The sequence below is a fragment of the Corylus avellana genome, chromosome 3 (assembly GCF_965113065.1).
Source record: "Corylus avellana chromosome 3, dhCorAvel1.hap1.2, whole genome shotgun sequence".
Classification (NCBI taxonomy): Eukaryota; Viridiplantae; Streptophyta; class Magnoliopsida; order Fagales; family Betulaceae; genus Corylus; species Corylus avellana.
Window position 1 is genome coordinate 5,616,204 of NC_142492.1, and position 22,443 is coordinate 5,638,646.

Sequence of the window (22,443 nt, forward strand, 5' to 3'; positions counted from 1 at the left end):
TGAGAGATTTTGAAGTTTAGGGGGGGGGGGAGGGTATTTCAAAACAGGTGAAAGTTCGGGGGTCTTCAGTGAAGTTTTCCCAAATTAAAAAGTGAGGGAGTAATTTTAAAGTGCGCATTTAACTCAGGTATTTATCAAATATTTACCAATAATGTTACAAGTCTCTCTTGTGACACTCTTGTGTCCCTCCAATAATGACGTGGCTCTTAAAATCACCATTAAACTTATGATTGATCACTATTGAATTTTAATCAAATAGTAATTTTAAAAGCTAATTCATGTGGAGAATTGGAGATGGAAGGTCTGTTGCCATATGGGGTGACAAATGGATTCCACAACCTATCACGTTCACTGTCCATTCACCTTGTACAATCTTGCTGGAGAATGCTACAGTGAGCGATTTAATTATGGAAGGGCCTATACAATGGAATACTACACTTATTCGGGAGATTTTTTGTGAGGAAGAGGCCGAGATTATCTGCATCATCCCCTTAAGCCACTACCGCCATCAGGACAAACTGATTTGGCATGCTACGGCTACAGGGAAATTTAGTGTGAGGAGCGTCTACCACCTAGAGAAGGAACTTCAAGAACAACACAAAGGTGAGGGATCCAATCGCACAAGGAACATTGCCCTGTGGAAAGCTGTTTGTGGAGGACATTAAATTAGTTTTGCAGTCTCTTAGACAATGTAAGATTTGCCATGTCCAAAGAGACGTGAATTACGCTGCCCATGGATTGGCGAAGGAGGCCTCTAGATCATTTACAGATAGCTTGGATTGAGGAAATTCCAGATTGTATTTCCAATGTTGTTATCTTAGAGCAATGTGCTTTATCTTTGTAGAGCTTTGGCTCTAATTATCTTTATATTTCTTATGAATGAATTATTCCACTTTTTCTCAAAAAATAAAAAATAAAAAAAGCCACCTCATTTTTTGAGTGACACAGAGTGACTTACAAAATTACTTAAGTTATCTTTTGTCATTTTTTGGAAATATTTATTTATTAGCCGTTAGTGTTTCTTATCCCTTATTCATGGTTCCTTTCCCTTTCTTCCTAAGCCATTTTTCATCTTGACTTCAAAGTCTTCGCCTATAATCCACTGTCTTGTCAAAACGTTCCTAATTCCATTTAGAATTCATATACACTTACTCTATTTTCTCAAATTTTCTATATTCTTTAAGCTTACTTTTTAATAAGTGTCATAGTAGATTGGGTCTCTCCACCAATCTACAAAGTCACAAAGTCATATTTCTTAACCTTTTTCTAATTCCAACACTTACTAGGTCACAGCGGGATGCAAAGAGGAGATTGAAAAGTTGGACACAAGCTGTCGTCCAAAGTTCAGTTCGAACAGAACTTGGGACAGGCTGAATCAAGGACTAGCTTATAGAAGCCGTCGTCCCAAGTTTAGTTTGAAATGAACTTAGGAGAGGCTGAAATATTTTTACCTGTAGCTAATTGGTAAGTCTCTCACACTACAAAAAAAATGATATTTTCTGACGTGGCTACAGTACTAGAATTGTTGCCACGTCAGAAAATTTCTGACGTTTGAATTTTAAAACGTCAGAAAATAATTTTCTAACGTGTGAATAGTGACACGTCAGAAAATTTCTGACGTGTTACAACAGACACGTCAGAAAATTCTGACGTGGCACACTGCCACGTCAGAATTTTCTGACGTGAAAATGTCCCACGTCAGAATTTTTCTGACGTTGCACATTGCCACGTCAGAATTTTCCTGACGTGGAAATGTACCACGTCAGAAATTTTCTGACGTGGCATTTTGCCACGTCAGGAAACTGTATATATTTATATATATATATATATATATGCAGATAATTATATATAGATATATAATTATGTATAATTTTTTTTTTTGGGAGACTTTTTCTGACGTGCCATGTGTGGCACGTCAGAAATTTCTGACGTGCCACACATGGCACGTCAGGAAACTTCCTGCTTGGGCGGGAGTTTAAAAATTTTCCCACTTTTTTTTTCTTTTTATTCTTGCTTCTTCATTTATTCCCCACACTCTCTCTCTCTCCTCTCTCAATCTCCCTCTTCTGATCTGCACAGGACGGAGCTCCTCTCTAGGGGAAGAAGAAAAGAAAATGTGAAGAGAAAAAGAAGACAAGCAGCAGATTGAAGAATAGCAAAAGAAGAAGAAGAAAAATGAAAGAAGAGAAGCAGATCTGCTTTTCTTCTAGAAGAAAAAAAAAATAAAAGGAGAAGAGAAGAAGAACAAGAACAAGAAGAAGAGAAGATAAGAAAATTTTTTGAGTTTTTGAAGATTTTTGTTGGGTTTTGAGGTTTGGGTTTTTGATTTTTGGAAGACTTTTTCGGTTTGGGTTTTTGTAAATGGAGAAAAGAAGAGAGCTAGAGACAGTGAGAAAATGGAGAAAAGGGAGAACATGGAGAAAAGAAGTAGATCAAAAACGAATTGAAGAGAAAAAAAGAGGAGAAAAGAAGAAGCTGGCATGGGGAGAAAAGATCTGCAGAGAAATTCGCAGAGAAATTTGCAGAGAAATTCGAATTTCTCTGCGTGAGGGAGCTGTACAGCAGGAAGGTGTGCATCACCTGCACGGCAGGAATTCTCAAAAAAAAAATAATAATTTAAATTAATAAATTTTTAATTCAAAAACAAAATTTCAGAAAAATTTTTTTTTAAAAAAAAAATTAATTTTTTAATTTTCTGACGTGTCAGAATTACCACGTCAGAAAATTTTCTGACGTGGTAATTCTCACACGTCAGAAAATTTTCTGACGTGGCAGAAATGCCATGTCAGAAAATTTTCTGACGTGTGAGTGTGTAACACGTCAGAATTTTCTGACGTGTTGCCTACTCACACGTCAGGAAATTTTTTTTCCTGACACCTACGTTTCTGACACTCGACACGCGTCAGAAACGACCCGTCAGAAAAATTTTCTGACGTGTCGGACACTAGAACACGTCAGAAAACTCCTGTCAGTAAAAAATGGTTTTTTTGTAGTGTCAGTTCAAACTGGCTGTGACAGCTTTTGTAAACCGACTTGTTTCAATATTCTATTAGGCTTATAATTTATTTATTTTTTACTATAATTAAATACATGTTATAGGTGACCTAGCAGCATAGCGTTGATGTATTATTATTATTATTATTATTATTTTTATTGATTATCAATGAGAAACACTTTGGGAGTGTATATATATACCTTACCTTACCTTAAATCCTTAATAAAATTTGGTTTTGAGAAGAGTTGTGACTCTAGCTTTGTTTGTCAATGTGCATGATTCTGCTATGTCATGTTGCATAAATAATGTACTAAAAATAAAATATTACCTCATCAATAACCAAAATTTAAAATTTTAAGGGCTCGTTTGGTTCGTGAAATGCGTATTCCATTAGGAAAATGAACAGTTATTACTGGAAATAGAAGAGAGCGGAATGAAATAGTTATTCATATTCCGTAGTTTGGTAATAACACACATGCTTTAATCAGAATTGAATCAAAATTACTAAAAATTCTCATATTATTTTATTATTTTTTTTCAACTCATATTAAAATATATATTTATAGAAAATAAAGTAGGTGGTTGGCCACGCACATAAGCGGTCGAGGGTGGCTGCGGCCACCCTAGACTGCCCTCGGGGTGGCCGCGGCCACCCTTGACGACCCATGAGGGTGGCCGCAGACACCCTAGACAACCTGTGGGGGTGGTCCCTCGAGGCGTCCAGGGGTGGTGCGACCACCCCATGCCTCTTTTGTGGGTGGCCAACCACCCATTGCGATGGTCATGGGTGGTTGGCCACCCACTTTATTTTTTATGTTTTTTATTTTAATTATTTGTTTTTTTTTTTAAAATATATATATATATATATATATATATATATATATATATATATATATATGGTTTTTTCGGAAAATGTATTTGAAATAGCTATTCCTCTAATTTTTTAGAGGAATAAATATTCTTTAGGGATTAGTTATTTCTAGGAATAGATCCCTACTAAACAAAATAATGACTATTTCATAGGAATAGTCATTCCATTTCAAGGGTCTATTCCACAAACCAAGCGTGGCCTAAATGGACGTTATGGAATGGCTAAAATTGTTCAATATTCCAAAACTTTCAAGCAGGTTCATACTTGGATGCATAAACGTTCAATAAATTTCCAATATTTTATTAAAAATGGTTAATAATAAGTACATTGAAAAATAACCAAAACTTAATAATATAAAATGATGGGCAAACTTCACTTAAACCCTCTGAACTTTCATTGTTGCTGCAGTAACCCCTCCTAAATTTCAAGAATTCTCAATTTAGTCTATCCACCATCCTAAAAAAGTTTGCAATGTCACTCATCCATTATGATTTACTGTTAAATTCTAACGGATACCTTGAAAATTCTCAAAATAACCTTTTTTTTATTAAAAAAAAAAGGAAATTATTTAATTAAGATAATTTTTTAATTTTATAAATTTTACACGGTATAAAGGTCATTTCATGCATTTTTTATTCGATTTAACCCTAAAACCTTACGGGGGGATGACATTGCAAAATTTTTAAAGTTTGATATATATAAAATTAAGATTTTTTTTTAACTTTAGGATGATGATTGTGAAGGCAATAAAAGTTCATAAGGTTAAGTAAAGTTTCCTCTAAAATGATTTTAGGGTAGAGAAATCTGTAATTAACAAGTAGCATTTTATGACTTTTTTTTATTGTTTAATGTTTGTTTTTATTCAAGCTACCGAACATTCACCGTAGGGTAGGTAGAAATCAACTATTGTTTGAAGTTAAATAATTTCTCTATAACATTTTTTTTTTAATTTGTTATTATTATTATTATTATTATTATTATTATTTGGTTATAATTTTCTAAGTCGTTACTGGAAAAAAAAATATTAAAATTAAATTATAATGAAAAACTTGTGCTATAAGCTAGTGCAAAAAAATATGAAAAAAAAAAAAAAAAACCAATTAAGACCCAATATATATACCATTGATCAAGTAGACAAAATGGGATGGTCAAGAATAGCTGATCTAAGGTGGATTGAAATCCTTCTGAAAAATGTACAATGTTCTTTCAACTACGTAATATTTACAAGCTCACAATTAAAAACACTATATTTTATCATGCACTTTACGAGGGAAAGTCTTCTGATCATGATGCCACCAACGTCTCATTACAACCAACGCGAGTCTCCGGATGATTTTATGTCCAAACCTTTTGTTACAGACAACATAGACCAAAAGAGAAACTGTTGATGTACTTCCTGTAAACATGAAAAGAACCCAAAAGCTACTAGGGCTAAGTCTAGACATCTCATCAACCAACTCCCCATCTGAACACTTCTCAGATGCAATCATGTTGTTCTCTAAATATCGTAACCTGCCACTCTCAGATACGTTTAGTAGTGCTTTAGTTACATGAGGAAGCAGCGGAGAACCCCTCGGAAATACCTGCGCACAACCAATGAAAAATATAATTTATCAATATATATATATATCAAAAAGGTTGGATTGTTTTTTTTTGTTTTTGTTTTTGTTTTTGTTTTTTTTTTTTTTTCGCTATTCAATAATGGGACAAGGGTTACATAGACAAACACAAATGAAACAGGATGAACTTCCCTCCCCAACAAGACCCAAACAGAAAAGACAATACGTACAAAAATGGTAATGAAAACAAATGGTAGGCAATAGAATCAAAAAGGATCCGCCCCTCTGTAAGGGCCGCACAAAGCGGTATAGAAAGGCAAAAAGGCATCGTTAGAAGCTCCATGCAGTAATTGGTTGTTGCAAGGGGAGCATTGCCAAGAGCAGGATAAGATCTATTGACGAGGAAAACACACCGGTTACAAAAGTCTCAACTTTCAAATCAGTCCACAAAAAGGTTGGGAAATGGTAACCCAAACAATACAAAAAAAAGGCGGCAAAACACAAAAAGAGCTGCAGAAAAACAAAAGAACACCAAAAAAAAAAAACAGCTGCAGGTTGCATTGCTTTGCTAGGAAAAGAAAAGGAAAGGGAAAGCTGGCAAATTAAAATACTTACAAATCCGAATCCTCCAACTTTGTAAGTCGGTCCAGATGTGATAAACTCTTTGCAGTATTTAGCAAGAAATAATTTGGCTAAAGGAGCTTCAAGAAAGACTGCTGCTATTTTATGGCTTCTAAGTGCGTCGGCATATTCTTGGACGGAGTCATAAGTCTTGATGTTGCTCCGGTGGAAGTTCAAGACTTCCACCAAATAATTTTCCACAAATGATCCAATACAGTATCCAACCATTGCATTGCCATTCCGCAGGGACTCAACATCAGTTACTGTGGGTTCAAGCCGTCGCACCGTGAGTATACTGGTGAGGTTAGCCACATACGTTTGCGTGAGGACCAGTGCCACAAATAGCCACACCATCATTGTCATCCGTGATAGATTGCTACGTAGTTTTCCGCCTGAAATAAAGTGATATTAACTAGCCATATATTCAATGAAAATATATGAGACTGTTAGGTGTGACTTGCCACCCATCACACATGGGCCCTACTAGTTCTCTACTCCTTTTGGGTTTAGAAGACTTCTGTCTAAGTTTGTTTTGGAGTCCTTCTACTATGTGTTATTGGACTCATTGTTTGACTTACAGTAGAAGTCCTAAACCAATATGTAAAAAGAGAGTTAAAGCTTCTATATAAGGAACAAAGCACAAGGTAAATTTGTGTGTGCCAAAAACGTGAAGCAGCAAAGGGAGGAGAAAAAGGAGAGAATTTGAGAGAAGGAGGTACAAGCCTAGGGCAGCAAGGGTGTTTTCTTCTTGGTGGTTTTTTGGAGGAGCCAAAAACAAGTGATTAGAAGAAAAAGGGTGCTGCAGAGTGAGAGAAGAAAATAGAGATCAGTCGCCATCTGTTCCAGCAAAAGAAGAGTTTGTACATCTTGATAGTGGATTTTCTCCGGATCGTCTCCGCCACTGGATGTAGGCTTGTTAAGCCGAACCACTTAAATCTTTGTGTCGTGTGTGATTGCTTATCTTTGTTATTCTGCATTCTTCTTATTTTTCGCATCTCACGGGTCTTGGGAAATAGGATTAATTTCCTAACAGAGACAAAAGAAAATTTAATTTTACCTTGTAAGGAGAATAAAGTTGTGAAGGCTGAACAAAGCACGACACCCATTTGAATGAAAAAGGAAGCTTTGAGTTCAGGGCGGTGCTTTCGCTCTATCAACCACACAACAAAGCTGTTGTAGACACTGATGGCTCCTACGAGTACCCACATGGCTTTTGTGAAGGGCTTCACGCAGAGCCATGCTCTGTTGCTGTTTTGTGTGCGAACAGGAACTATCATTACCAATCCTGATTCTGTGTAAGGGTGAGTGAATTCTACATGTTGATATCGCTTCGCCACTATGGCCACATCACCAACTACCGCATCAAATTTCTACTTGAGAGAAAAATCAAAATCAAAATTAACGTAAAAAGTAAAGTGACAGTTTATCATTTGGATATATGTTTCTCTAAACATGTTGCTATGAGATATTTTCTTAGCCATTGGAAAGTTATAATTATAAGCAAAATAAATGTTTACAATCCTGCAGCTAATTAATAAGCTAAATATTAATGGATGTATATATTGAATAGATCCATGAGGTTGCTATGTTGACTTTGTTGTATTATGGTTTGAGAATGATTGAGATCCCTTACAATTCTTCTTAAATTTGAGTTTCTTAAATTCATCCATCCCATCTAAGCTTTTAAAATAAACCATGTTTTAGAATTTAATGAGGAAACCACCCTCAAGGAAAAGTAGGTTTAGTAGCTTTCTCATTAAATTATGAAACATGATTTATTTTAGACGCTTAGATGAGATGTACAACTGAGATTTATAAATTTGAGAATCTCAAATTTAAAAGGAATTTTAGGGGAACTCAGTCCTCATGAGAACGGAGGTATTAACCTTAAAGGATCATAAATTTTTATGGACTAATGTAAGAATTCAAAGCAACCTTGGAATCTTTGATACCCCATTTTGGGAAGCTCCATACTTTAGTATTATATTTAGGGCAAGTAGAAAAATTTCAAAAAAAATAAAGAACTTAAGTTTTGCTACATGCCTGGATATGTACACAACCATCCAGTAATGTATGGCTCAATAAACATGTAAGCAATTAATGAACAATATCCATCAAGGCCAAAAATAATGACTTGATTAGTTAAAAAGAGTAGAGAACTTCGCACCTTTAAATAAACCTGCTCCACCATTTCATCATAATTTCCATCAAAGGGAGATAAATTGTATGGCAGGTAGAATGGCAAGCTTGCAACGGTTTCTTGGAATAGATCGATTGCAAATCCTGTATAATTTGTAATGTTTGTTAAGGGATCAAGTTCGACATTCACATATTGTTTGAAACTCGATCGGGTCGGCACACCAATTCTCAATGGATTAGCGTTTGAGGGAGGAGTCCATCCTCTTGGAGTGGTTCGAGGCCCACCTGGCCAAAACACCTGCCCCAGGCTGCTCATAGAAGTATTGTATTGAGCTCTCTTATCAATTGTCTTTGAGAAACCCTTTCCATATGACCAGAACCCAAGTTCATTATAACTCTTTCCAATCACATTGATGATCTGAAATATTTGTGTAGGAGCTACTTTTCCGTCAATAAATTGAACGTTGCCACCTAAGCCATTAAACTTACTCAGCATAATTTTATCTAACAATTGTTGGTCGCCATTGCTTCTTTCCCTCATTGCTAAACACACTGTCCGTACAACATCATAGGCCTGCATAGCCGAAGTCCCAGGTTCATGGTTGTCCTCTTCTGGATTTTCAAAGCTAAACCTTTTACGAAAGCTAGTATGGAAGTTTTGAAAATGGGGATCTTTTTGGGGGTAGTAGCTTTTGACACCTATAGTTCCTTGCATGGAAGAAATGATGGAGGCGTTGAGGGAATGGATAAGGCTTGTAAAGGGATTTGTAGTTATCCAAACATAATCTTTCTCCATCATATTCATTTCTTTAGCCTTCACAAAAAATTGCGTAGCCAATGGCAGGGACAGATGAACCAAAAATACTCTACATTGTTCACCTTTAAGGCTTTCAAGCTCTGTAGACAATGAAGAAGAATCAAATGGTGAGAGGGCTACAAGATTGCTTATTTCTGCTCCTATTTCTCGTATGGCATCAGAAAGATAAGGTATGACTCCACTGCGGAAAGAGTCAATGTCTTCGTATATTATAGTGACCTGATGCCATTCCCAAGAGTCAACAATTGCAGCGATGGCTTTCATTTGTGCATTCTGGTCTGGCGAAGCTTGAAGCAGGAAGGGCCACCTCTTTGTTGCCCAAAGGGGAGTTGAGTCGGCAATAGAAAGAACTGGGATTTTAGCTTGGTTACCAATCTCTGCAACTAGAGAAGCTTCTTCCCATGTGTGTGGTAATAGAATTGCCTTCACTTTTTGCTTATTGATAAGGTCCCAAGCTGAAAATTTATGAGAAGTGATAACTTATGCACGAGAGACTTCTTGTTTTACTATGATAACAAACATGACTTCCTAGAACTTGATCCTACAACTCTGTACAATGAATTATTATGCATCCTTATTCCTTACCATGAAATTATGATATGAAATAACAAAAAAATAAAGTTTGTGAACCTATTTCCATTACAAGAAGTACATAGTTGTTTCTCTTTGAAAATACACTGTTATGATTTAGATTGCCGAATTCTATATCCAAATAAGCAAATTGTTAGAATATGTTAAACTTATAAGGTTGGATGCAATTTGGATTTTTAGGTGTAAATTGGCCTCCATTTATTGGAACCATTTGAACAGTATGAATAAAATGACTTACATAAGAGAGTGTTTGCTAGGGTATTTGTTGAAGGATTCGAATGGTTATAGCCTCAAGGATGTTCGTTCGCTAGGCCATTCGCCGAGGCACCAGAATGGGATGCATCATGGAAGAACCTGAGAGTGTCTTTCTTTTGTCTGTTTGTTAAACCGTCCGAATGTGATGCTTCATTAGAGAAGACATAAGCAACGTTCGGTGGTTCGTTCGTTTAATTGTCAAAATGGTTGCTAGTTGAAGACATTTCAAAGCAGTCTGTTTGGAGTGTCGTTCGAATCCTAGTTTGAACGCCAAAGTTCTAGAGACGTCCGTTCAGTACAACATTCACTAAGCCGCCCAAACGACTTTGTCAAGAACTAGCTTCAACCAAGTTCTACTCGAACGATGGGTTGGTACTGTTCAAACACCACCTTAAAATCTTCTTATTTGGGTCTCCAAATTCTTGAATTAAACCTAGCTTTTAGAAACTCTATCAATAGGCATCTCTATGCACATTAATTTTCCAAAGACTATGAGGCTATATTTTAGCGTTTTAAGAGAGAGTTCTTTAACCATAGAGAATTCAAGATAATTCTCTTTTAGGGTTCTTTTGGTTAAACCACACAAGTCTTTCCTTCAAAAAAAAGCCTTTAGCCTTTGGAGTTCTGGGATTACAAGTAGAAGAATTATCTAGAGGTTCTAGAAGAGTTACTGTGGCAGGAGAAAGTGGGTTACTTGTCTAGTACAAGGGCGTATCAACTACAAAGGTTTTGTAAGTGTAAACAAATTATAGACTCTTTATTCTTCTATAATTGATTGATTTTCTGGCTTTGGCTATCCCATAGTAGTTTTACGTCTGAAGATTTCTTCAAAAAAAAATTTCATTTCATCACTAAATTCATGTGTTAATTGTATTACAACTTTCATAATATTTGGTGATTGACTGTGTTGTGAATGATTTTTAAATGCCACATTAAAAGTGCTTGTAATTAGAATAGCAACTGACAAAATGCCATCTTCATGGAAATTTTACCGGAAGCATAAGATATTTTAGAAGTCACTCAAAGCTTCAAATGTTGACTTCTAAATTTGAAGAGATTATGATGAAAGATGATGAGATCTTTGATAAATTTTATGCTAAATTGAATGGTCTTGTGAATTCTCGTTTTAACTTAGGTGAAAGTGTAATACCCTGATTCTAACCCTAGTTAAGAGATAGAGTAATTTGGACCTTAGGGTTAGTTGGGATCAATTTGAGCTTGGTCGAGACAGATTTTTGGACTGGAAATGATCTTTGGGCCAGTTTTTGGCCAGGAGAATCGAACCTGTTAGGGGGAGGATCAAACCTCATCCCCCAGGTTCAATCTTAGGGTTTAGGAAACCCTATGGTTATAAACCCCATTTTTCATGTACAAACCTCACGCGAGAAAATGAGACTTTTAGAGTTGTCAAGCCTCCAAGCAACTTCTAAACTCTATATATTATTCCTAAATCTAACCCTAGCCCCTCTACACAATTTTCAAGGTTCCCAGAGACTGTCGGTGTATGGTTTGAGAGAAGAAACGAAATTCTACAGTTCCAAAGATCTATTTGGGAGTACTTCTAAGCCTCACAATGTGAGAGAAACATTATTTTGATGCGTTCTATTCTGTTGCATGTAAGTTTTACATTAGGTCAATACCTAGGAGTGTGTTGATAAGTTCTCTAGGTATGTTTGATCGTTGGATTTCATAGCACATGTTGTTTGGGTTGCAAAAGTATTCACAACAGTGTTGAATATGTTTGGATACGGTGTTTGAAGTCGTAGATGATATGTGGGTTGGACTTTTAGCAATCTAAGAACCCTTAAGAGTCTCCCTAGGGCTGGGATAGGTTTAGGGCTGGCAATTTTGACACGACCCGACAACCCGACACGAAATTAGCGTGTTTGAGTTTACATTAAACAGGTTTGGGTCATAAACAGGTCGACCCGCTTATGACCCGTTTATGAGTGCTTAACGGGTCGTGTCGCGGGTCGACCCGCGGGTGACCCGCCAGACCTGTTTTTTTTTTTTTTTTTTTTTTTTTTTCACTTAAAAGAATTAAAGAAAAAATGAAAAAGTAAAAACAGCACAGAGAGGCTAAGAGCCATAGATTAGATCGTGAAGCCTCCAGTCCAGATCTAGAATTATAAACAAAAACCCATTCGGCCATTCCTCAATTTCCTCCCTCTCGGCCTCACCGGACCTCACGCCACCGCCCACGCCACTTAACTTCTAACTATTAAGTGATTTGGTATGGCTAGCCTGCTAGGAGTTTAATTTTAAGAGATAATTGCTAAAAATATTATTATTTTATTAAAAAAAAATCATTTTTTAAGTTAAACGGGTCGTGTCGGGTCGTGTCGACCCGGAACGACCCGTTATTTAAACGGGTCTCACGGGTCGTGTCGTGCGACCCGTGAAAAACCCGGGTTCGAGTCGTGTTGGGGGGTCCGACCCGTTTAATAAACGGGTCGTGTCTAGGTCTTGGTTAAACGGGTCGCGGGTCCCCGCGGACCCGTTTTGACAGCCCTAGATAGGTTGTTCTAGGTTTCTGGAGTGCTTGGAATGAGGACAGAACAGTCCCTGCAATTCAGGTTCGAACCGCTTTAGCCTAGGAATAAACCTGACGAGCATAAGATCAAACTTGGTCAGGTTCGAACCTCGCCTATCAGGATCGAACCCAACCAGAAAAGTTTGAACCCAGCACTGCTAGGATCAAACTTGCTCGATTCCAGCACCTTGATTCGTCAGCTTCTGAGTTCTAGGTCAAGTTTTTGGTCTAGGAGAATCTTCTTATATTAGAAGCGATTAGTCGGGTTATAAATGGGCCAATTGACCCGTTATTAAAGTAAACGGGTCATAAACAGGTCAATGAACTCGTTTATGACCTAAACTCGTTAAGGGTAAACAACAAAAAAATAAAAAAAATTAATCGTGTTTGGTGGGTCACCCTTGGGTGATTCGCGACACGACCCGTCAAGAGCAAAATAAACCGGTCATAAACGAGCTGACCCGTTTATGACCCAAACCCGTTTAGATTAAACCCAAACTTGGTAATTTAGTATCGAGCTCTCGGGTCATATCAAAATTGCCAGCCTTACCTGTGAGTGATAGTTCCTATTTTAAAAATAACCATATGGAGTTGTTCAACATGATCACAAGCTGTAAAATCAAGATGTTCAAAGTTACATGTCTACACCTAGATTTTGTCGGATGATCTTGGCATGCAATAACTATGTAAAAGGAAATATCATCATATGCTCATTTAACATATGACTTAGTTGAGAAAAAGAGGCGGCATATATGTATCTACATACCTGCAAGAACTGTTTGATAAGGTTCCCTTTGAGAAGTGTTCATGTGCAAACCACAACTTTGGCCTGTCTTGTCGTAATAAACATCCTCGGTCGCGATCTCCATCGCCAGTTTCTGCTCCTTGCCGAAGCGAGAGCTGTTATCTACTATCGCCCCTATAACGCCCCCCCTGGTCCTTTCAACATCTGCTGTTGCCCCTTGTGCAAGTAACAAAACTATGGCGAAGAAAGTGAAATCCATTTGACGCAAACTGGCTTATTTACAAGAGCTGTCTCTCCTGGCCTCCTCTATTTATGTATTCTCTCCACGGTTAGTCGTTTGAATTGAATCCCATTTGCGTGGTGGAATATTCCTAAATTGTGAACCCAATTTTTTCAGTAGTCCTAAATTTTTATCTTCTCTGCATTGGTGGATATCTGGACGGGAAAAGGACATGAGAAGAACGTACGTGTAATTTCTCTTTCTGAAATTAAATCTTGGACTATTCCACCTCATCCATCTCTCTTTCATTCTCACATTAAATTGACGTGAAGTTTCAGTAGAATAATTCCAAAAGGTGCCTGACTGTTCATATGTGATTAATTTGACAAACCGAAAGAAAAACGGAATTACGTGAAATAGTTTGAGGGTGAAACATCAATAATATATTTGAAGACCTACAAAAAAAATCCATTTTATAACGGTTATTTTAACGCTTTTAAGACTTTTAAGTGTTTTTTTTTAATGTCCGACATACACATCACGTCATTTCATATAAAATGGAAGGAATAATAATACTTTTTACAACAATTTATCACATACATTTCACGATGAATAAATAATGTGACGTATTATAAGTATATATAAAGAAGAAAGATGGTTAACTTATATTATTGCTTGGAAATGTTGTTAACAGTTGACAGATTCAAATTTACATGACGAGATCAAGACCGTATTGCATACTCTAATTAATCTAGACCTGTTTTAGGGCAAAGTACATTAATATATCATTAAGACCACTAAGGTACGATAATTAATGGTTGGACTGTTTCATTGCTCAACTTGAAACTTGAAAGAAGCTTCATAGTATGTTCTTTGTATTTGCTTGGAAACACCCATTTGCTCCCAATAGGCCTGCTCCACTTCGGCCCTAGACTTGACAATGACATCCTTAGCGTTTGCCCATTTTGCACGTTTGTTTGATTTGAGTTTTGTAATTAACGGTACTCATCCTATAATTATAAATACTGTTAAATATTGATTGGATGATATTATTTAATGTTTTAGAATAAGTAACGATTAATTAACATAATATCAAATTAAAGATTATAATTTTAAAACTTGACTCTATAGTTTACCTTTAATTTTAATTAATTATTAATTAATTAAATATCCTCTTTCTCCTTACTTCTTCATTTTATGTGCAGGGGGTCTTAGTACACTTTTTTTTTTTTTTTGGAAGGAAAATCATTCTTATCTCATTAATAGAGGAATCAAGAACATTAAAACTCTTATAATCACAAAACATAACATTCTGAAAGATTCTACCCGAAGCTAAAAGATCAAAGTTATAACTTAAAGATTACACATCATAGACGCCAAATATCCGCTAACCTATAACTAATCTTCAGTTGGAATAACAGATCTGCGCTAGGCAAACACAAACTAATGCATAGGTAACTTTTATTCCTCGACCTTGGGATCAAAAAGACCCCATGCCGACACACATCCTCCTGAACCCGAAAGCCAGGATATCGTTCACATCCACAATCCCAAAGGTCTGGACCAAAATAACAAGCGAGTAGATCAAGAGAGAGGACGTGGCCTTATTACAAGTAGGGGTGCAAAGGCGGTTACGGTTAGCGGTTAGTGGCAATAACCGCTAACCGTAACCGCCCTAGCGGTTAGTAAATTTCACTAACCGCAACCGCTAACCGCCTAGCGGTTAACGGTTAGCGGTTAGTGGCCGGTTAGCGGTTAGTGAAATAGATAACCGCCCGCTAACCGCTTTTTTAAAATTGGGCTTTTTTTTTTGGGCTTTTTGGGCTTATTTTTTTGGGCTTTTTTTTACCCTCATTTTTTTTTCTTGTATTTTTAATATCTTCTTGGGCCCAATTGCTATAAATATTTGAATTGTCATTGGATCATATGATTAAGTGTTGATCTTATAAACTTACAAACAAACAAAAATACTTCAATTGTAGTTATAAGTAACACATTGTTTAATCCAATGTCAATTACTTAATTTGATATTATATGAATCACATTGTCATTGTCATTGTACATGAATAATTGATTAAGTATTGGAATTGTAATTGGATCATATAGTTAAATATTTATCTTATACATTTATATTATTCAATATGCATATAATATAACTATAAGCAATTATATATATATATAAAATTCAAAATTGTTCAAAATTGTTAATTTTCTTTTTTTTTTCTTTCAAAAAATGGTTAAATTTCTTTTTCTAAAAAATGTTCAAAAAATACATTAATACTTCAATTGTGATTATAAGTAACACATTGTTGAATCTAATGTCAATTACTTAATTTGATATTATATAATCATATAGTCTCATTAAATTATATCATATGATTCATATGATTAATTATTTAAATTCTTATCATATTTACTTATAATCTTTTTTCTTTGAATTGAACTTAATATCTAATGGTAAATGGTAATGTTCAAACTCCTAAATCCTAAATTCCTAAAGTATCTAATAATGCTTTAATTAAATTGTAGACTTGTAGTTATAAGTAACATATTGTTTAATTCAATTGAATCAATTGTGATTATCATTGTACATGAATCATATGATTAACTTGTAGACTTATGACTTATGAGTTATGTCATATTATATATGTATTATTTATTATTATATAATCATATGATTTAATGATCAAGTCATCATGTGATATAATCATATCAATTATAGTGATAATATATAAATTACTAAAATTATAATGATAATATATTAATACTTAAATTATGTTTATAAGTAACACATTGGTCATTGTTTAATCCAATGTCAATTACTTAATTTGATATTATACGAATCATATCATCATTGTACATTAATAATATGATTCACTTGAAGTCTTGAATAAAGTATTTGAATTGTCATTGAATCATATGATTAACTATTGATATTATACATTTATATTATTCATATACATATGTAGACTTATATAGACTTATAGGTTTATAACATACATTGGAAATAAGTCTCTAGATATTTAATTGTTGTATTAGTATGAATTAGTATACTTATGAGTTATGTCATATTATATATGTATAATTTGTTATTATATAATCAAATGATTTAATAATCAATCTCATGTGATATAATCATATAAATTATAGTGATAATATATTAATACTCAAATTGTGATTTAATTATTTTTTAAAAAAAATTGTGATTTAATGATCAAGTGATTATATGATATAATCATATAAATTATAGTGATAATATATTAATACTCAAATTGTGATTTAATTATTTTTTAAAAAAATTGTGATTTAATGATCAAGTGATTATGTTATATGTATAATTATAAAAATATATTATATAAAAAGGCGGTTAGCGGTTAGCGGTTACGGTTAGTAGACCCAATAACCACTAACCGCTAACCGCTAGGCGGTTATGGCGGTTAGGCGGTTAGCGGTTAATGCGGTTAAACGGTTAGGCGGTTAGGCGGTTATAGCGGTTAGCGGTTAGCGGGCGGTTAAAAACCGCCCGCCTTTGCACCCCTAATTACAAGCAGCAAGAAAACAAGAAAAATACAGGGAAAATCAAAGCAATACAACTAAAAAATTTAAAACCAGGAGCACACTAGGCGGATGACAGCAGCCGGAAGAAAAGCTGATCGCGTACTTGTCGAAAACCGATACGTAGATGGCGCTAGAAGCACATTGCGGTGGGGACGCGTGAAAAGACCCAAGAGAAATCAGTAAACGGCAAAGCTGGCGCGGAGGAGATCGGCGGCGCACTCAAAGAATTGGGGGGAAGTTTGAGTGACTCCCCCATGAGTGGCACCCACAAAGTGTGCCCAAACAAACACCTAGTAAGAAAAAATAAACAAGCAAACAAAGAACAACAACAGGGAAACAAAAGCGAAATCCAAAAACAAACACAAAAAAGAAAAGAAACACAGGTCGGGGAAGAAAGGGGGGAAGGAAAATGGGGAAGAGAGGGGGGAACAGATCAAGGAAAGAGAGGGGGAAAGAGGAGAGGGGGGGGAGGGGGGAGGGGGAGAAACCCCTCCCCCTAAGCTGTGCAGCACTTCCTTAAGTCTTAGTACACTTCTTACTAAGGCGGAAGAGGAAAGAGGAATTACAGGGTTCTCAGTCACCAAGGGACGGACAAAGTTGAATCACCTGTTCTTTGCAGACAATAGTCTACTTTTTTTGCAAGGCAAACATCTTCGAGTGGCTACGGGTTAAAGAGGTGCTAGAGATCTATGAGAAAGCGCCGGACCAAAAATTAAATAAGGACAAAATGTCCTTGTTTTTCAATAGAAACACAAAGAATGGCACAAGAGACCATATAATGTTGGTTGTGGAGTAAGCTCGACTTAGCGGTATGAGAATATTTGGGCCTATCGGCTATTATTGGAAGGAATCGAGTCAGCTCCTTTACCAGAATAAAGGGTAGGATTTGGGAGAGAATTAATGGCTAGAAAGAGAAGTTCCTTTCCTAAGTAGGGAAGGAAGTGTTACTGAAAGCTATTATCCAGGCTATTCCAACATACACTATGAGTGTCTTTCAATTGCCTAAGACACTGTATCATGACATAAATTCCATGATGCCGAGGTTTTGGTGGGGACACAAGGGGAATGACTCTCAGATAGCGTGGATGAGTTTGAGGAATATGGGTATATCAAAAAATTGTGGAGGCGTGGGCTATCGTGACTTAGAATGTTTTAATTTGGCTTTGCTTGCAGAACAAGGATGGCGCATACCATAGAACCCAAACTCCTTGGTGGCAAAAAATAATGACGGAGAAGTATTTTCCTAGGGAGTCTTTCCTAAATTCTACACTAGGGCATAGCCCTTCGTATGCATGGAGAAGCTTATAGCATAGGAAAAAACTGCTGGAGATGGACTTGATTTGGTGGGTGGGAGATGGGAATTCCATTCGAATTTGGGCTGAAAGATGGCTTCCATCACCAACATCATACTGTATTCAATCTCTAGTAAGAGTTCTTGATCATGAGGCCAATGTATCAGCCCTTATGGATGCTAAGACACAGTGGTGGAACATTCCTTTTATTCAAGAGGTTTTTATTCCAGATGAGGCTTCTAGCATTTGTAAGATGGCTATATGCCCCAGCAAACAAAAGGACCAATTGATGTGGGTAGGAACTAAGAATGGTGAGTTTTTGGTTAGAAGTGTATATCACCTAGCTAAAGAACTTGAGGACGGCTTTAGAGGGAGCTGCTCTAACGACAAATCCCTAACCAAGAGTGGTGTCCAGTATGGTAAATTAGAGGCTCAATAGTGGTTAAAATATTTCTCTGGAAAGCTTGTAGTTACATTCTGCCATCAAAAGAAAATCTGCTCATTATGCCCGATATGTGGGAGGGAACCGGAGATTGTGACTCATATCCTTTGGAACTGTGCTTCAGCCAAGGATGTGTGGTCAGATTGCATCAAAGCCATTCACAAAAGCACCAGCGACGTGGATGATTTTGCCTCCATTCTGGAATGGCTAGCAGGCAAACTGGGTGAGGAAGATATGGGAATGGTAGGTGTTTACACAGTTTCCGGTCACCCAAGGGAATTACTGAATGGATTGCAAGGGTTTTACATATAGGATATGAGAAGTATGGGAAATGAGTTCAAGACTAGAGAATCGAGAAGAAGGAGAAGAAGAAGAATTATGTCCCCTCTTTATTAACAAATATGGATTTCTTATATGCATGTATGTTCTATTATCACTCTGTAAATACATGTTTATTTAATCTGACGCCCCAGAAGCGATTGTTGTTGTCGACTGTCCAGGACCTCGAGATTAGTGCTTGGTAGAATGGGCCCATTCCACGACACGTGTGCCTTCGAGATTCTGTCTGTCGTGGCGATGCTTTGTGGTGGACCCAACCCTACATGAGGGGATGTGTGACCCATGCCTTCCGTGCAGATTGGGCATGCCTGGTACCAATCCCGTATGTGGTAGTTACCCTGTTTGGCGGAGGCTCTGTCTTCGCCAAACACATATGATGTGGCGTCTCCTGTGGGATTGTATGGCGAGCTCTTTGGGCCACGTGGGTCATGGTACAGCCCACAAAAGATGGTCATTGCCTTGCCCTAGGCAAACCGGTGAACTAGTTTTCCCAGCAAGCGATGAAGTCGTACGGAGAAAATAACCGAACCGATTTTCTCCCCAACAATAGGTATGGTGGCAAGGCTAATTTGGTTGAGACGCAACTATGTGGTTTTCGGAGGGGAATTTCTACCACCCTCTATCATTTTTAGAAACACCATCGCCAACCTTGATTTGTTTCGAACTACAGAACAAAGCTGACAGATTAATAAAGTCCAAAACAAAGCTTCGGTAAGGATGGTATGGCAACGATCGAAAGCGGGTTTCATAAAACTTAATTGGGATGCTACTATAGACGATAGGTCTCAGAGAATGGGGTTGGGCATTATTGCAAGGGATCATGGAGGCAATGTAGTTGCAACATTGTGTTCCGATAGACCTTACATTAATGACCCCACCACGGTCGATGCTTTGGCTGCGTGGAAAGTGGCAGAACTAAGCTGCATGTTGAGACTTTGACAGTTTATTGTGGAAGGGGATGTGCTGGAGGTGGTTTTGGCATTGGGTCGAGAAGGGAGCTGCGGAGGGAGGTATGGTCACTTGGTGGATGATGCAAAATTCCTTCTTAATTAGTCTTCCAACTGGAGGGCAAGCCATGTGAAACAAGAAGCCAACAAAGCAACACACCATCTCGCCAGATTTGCATTATTACAGGAGGAGCAGATATGGCGATCAAATTACCCAGAATGTATTAGAGAGATTGTTTTTCTAAGCAAAATTTACAATGAGTAATAAAAATCTAGTATACCCTTACAAAAAAAAAATTAATTAAATATCGGCGACTCAAAAAAAAAAAATTGATTAAATATTTTACTTATTAAGCTTCAATTACTAAGAAAAATTTTACACTCACACGTATAAAAAAATATATTAGAATATTAATTAAACATTTTTTTTTTATCAATTTAAACTGAAGAGATTATAGCAAAGATATCTCATGAATCATGATCCACCTCTCTGAACTTGAATGAATTAATCATGTGTCAGCTCAACTATTCCTTATAAATTTTATAATGACAAGATTTCTCTGGCAAATCACAAGAATAAAGGAAGTACCTACCATAAGTCAGTAATAATCATTAATATTAGTCTTCAACTATGACTACTATTATTGAACTTCATGATATATTCTAACACCTACCTATAAAACATTGCTCATAATGAAAAGTTGTAAATTGTAATATGCTTTGGTACCTTTCCTTGATTATGAAAAGATAATTTGTATTCAAGAATTATTATATATACTAGCTAGTTCATAGCTCATAGCACTCACATTGGTTTAACAAATATTTAGTTAGAATTTAGCTAAAGAGTACCTTTGGAGAATTATATATGTTATGATGCTTTAGATTTATTCTGGTTTTTTGTTTTGATTGTTGATTTAATTCATAACTATCTATGTTTATAAGTAAAAAGTTTTTCGCTGCAAACTCTCTTTAAAGAGGATGAGATCTATGAGTTTCATTCCTCGTAGAATAAGACTAGGAGGTGAACCATGAAGTCAATTACCAGTTAATTAATTTCGTTGGGCATTACATAGAGCCCCTGTATTTTTCAAGCCAAAGAACATAACCTTGTAGTAGTTTAGTCCTCAATTGGTGATAAAGGAAGTCTTTTCTTGGTCAGGCTCGTGCATCATAATTTTTTTTTGTACTTCGAGGAGGCGTCCATGAAACTCAGTAACTTGTGTTTAGCTGTCTTTAAGTTAAGCTTTGTTGAGGTCGTCACGCACGTCTCTAAGTTGTGGTTGGCTTTCCATCTTAACCATGACCACTTTGGTCAATGGCTTTCTTAACCATGACTGAATTGGTCAACTAGTCTGGAAATTGCACTTTCATTATGAATCCAGCTTGCATCAGCTTATAACTTTGCTTTTGAACTGAGCTTAGTAAAGGGATGAAAATCTTCAGTCATGGTCCTTGTGCTCCCTTTGCATGCCGTTTGGTTTGGACCTAGGACAAACTACCGGTCCTCTAGCTTTAACGTAGGACAATATTGTCGTGCCCTTTGCTACTGAAAGGGGGAATATTGTTGACCTGCCAACAAAAGGCAAGTTTATATATCTACTTGTTACTTGTATAGTATGGATTCTTTGTTACTTGTTCATATGCATATGGAGTCCCACCAAGTATGCCAGTTTGTCGCAGTAATTGATATAATTTTATTTATTTATAAAACGATTGAGATCCACTGCAAAAAGCATTATGCCCCAAACATCGAGTAGGCAGCATTTTCACATCTTCCTTCCATTTAAGAGGATCCTTTCCAAGGCTATCAAATATTGTTGGTCTTTGATTTGGTTTTCTTGAGAAATGCTATTGATAATTCTCAAGTTTCTATTTCGTAGCATTTTTGTCTGTGTCGTACATTCATATCTACTTTTTTTCTTTTTTCTTTTTTAATAAAAATAAAAGAACAAAACAAATATTAAGAGATTGACAATTGAGAATGCTTTGTAGTATATTCTTTTTTTTTTTTTTTTTCTTTTGTATATATTGTTATGTTGTTGTAGTCTTTTTACTCGTTTATTAAAAATAAAAATAAAATAAAATAAAAAACTTTTAATGTGTAAAATCGAGCGGTGATATTAATTCTTTCTCGTCTTTAAAAAATAATAAAGACTTGTTTTATAATAGAACTGATGTATAAGTCAAATGTGCAAATTATTTTACATATTTTCCTTCTCTTTCACCAAACCATAGAAGCATGCTCTTATGTTATATAGACTCATACTGTACTTTCTTCTTGCCTTTTTGGTCACTTAAAGTAATTAATACTACCTTGGGTTTGGGGCAACCTAACTTAGTGGTAGAGGGAGTACCTTTGGCAATCTCAAAGAAATTTAATATTTTTATAAATATTTTTTATTTTTTTTATTATTGCCCCTATTAATGATGATTTTTTTCACTCTCTTGATAAAAAAAAATGAGTTTCGAGCAAATTATTTAATTAATATTGATAAAGAAATTGCTAAAAGTTTCACTAT

At 36.1% G+C, this 22,443-nt stretch overlaps 1 protein-coding gene across 1 annotated transcript; it reads right to left on the minus strand.

Moving 5' to 3' along the window:
- Window positions 1–1,185: 1,185 nt before the first annotated feature.
- LOC132174463 (glutamate receptor 2.7-like) lies at window positions 1,186–13,385 on the minus strand. The gene is made up of 7 exons (XM_088514155.1): window positions 13,148–13,385; window positions 8,214–9,457; window positions 7,104–7,416; window positions 6,041–6,438; window positions 5,127–5,449; window positions 2,500–2,554; window positions 1,186–1,230 (listed from the first exon to the last, which is right to left on the minus strand). The coding sequence occupies exons 1-7, from the start codon at window positions 13,383–13,385 to the stop codon at window positions 1,186–1,188; spliced, it is 2,616 nt and encodes an 871-aa protein (XP_088370281.1).
- Window positions 13,386–22,443: the final 9,058 nt, after the last annotated feature.

Bases quoted from the DNA above. Each gene is read 5' to 3' on its own strand.
- LOC132174463 (XM_088514155.1), bottom strand. From the start codon at position 13,385: ATGGATTTCACTTTCTTCGCCATAGTTTTGTTACTTGCACAAGGGGCA. The intron at 9,458-13,147 runs GTATGTAGATAC...ATAAATTTTCAG, and splicing joins TTATCAAACAGTTCTTGCAG to CTTGGGACCTTATCAATAAG. The intron at 5,450-6,040 runs GTAAGTATTTTA...GGTTGTGCGCAG, and splicing joins AAGTTGGAGGATTCGGATTT to GTATTTCCGAGGGGTTCTCC.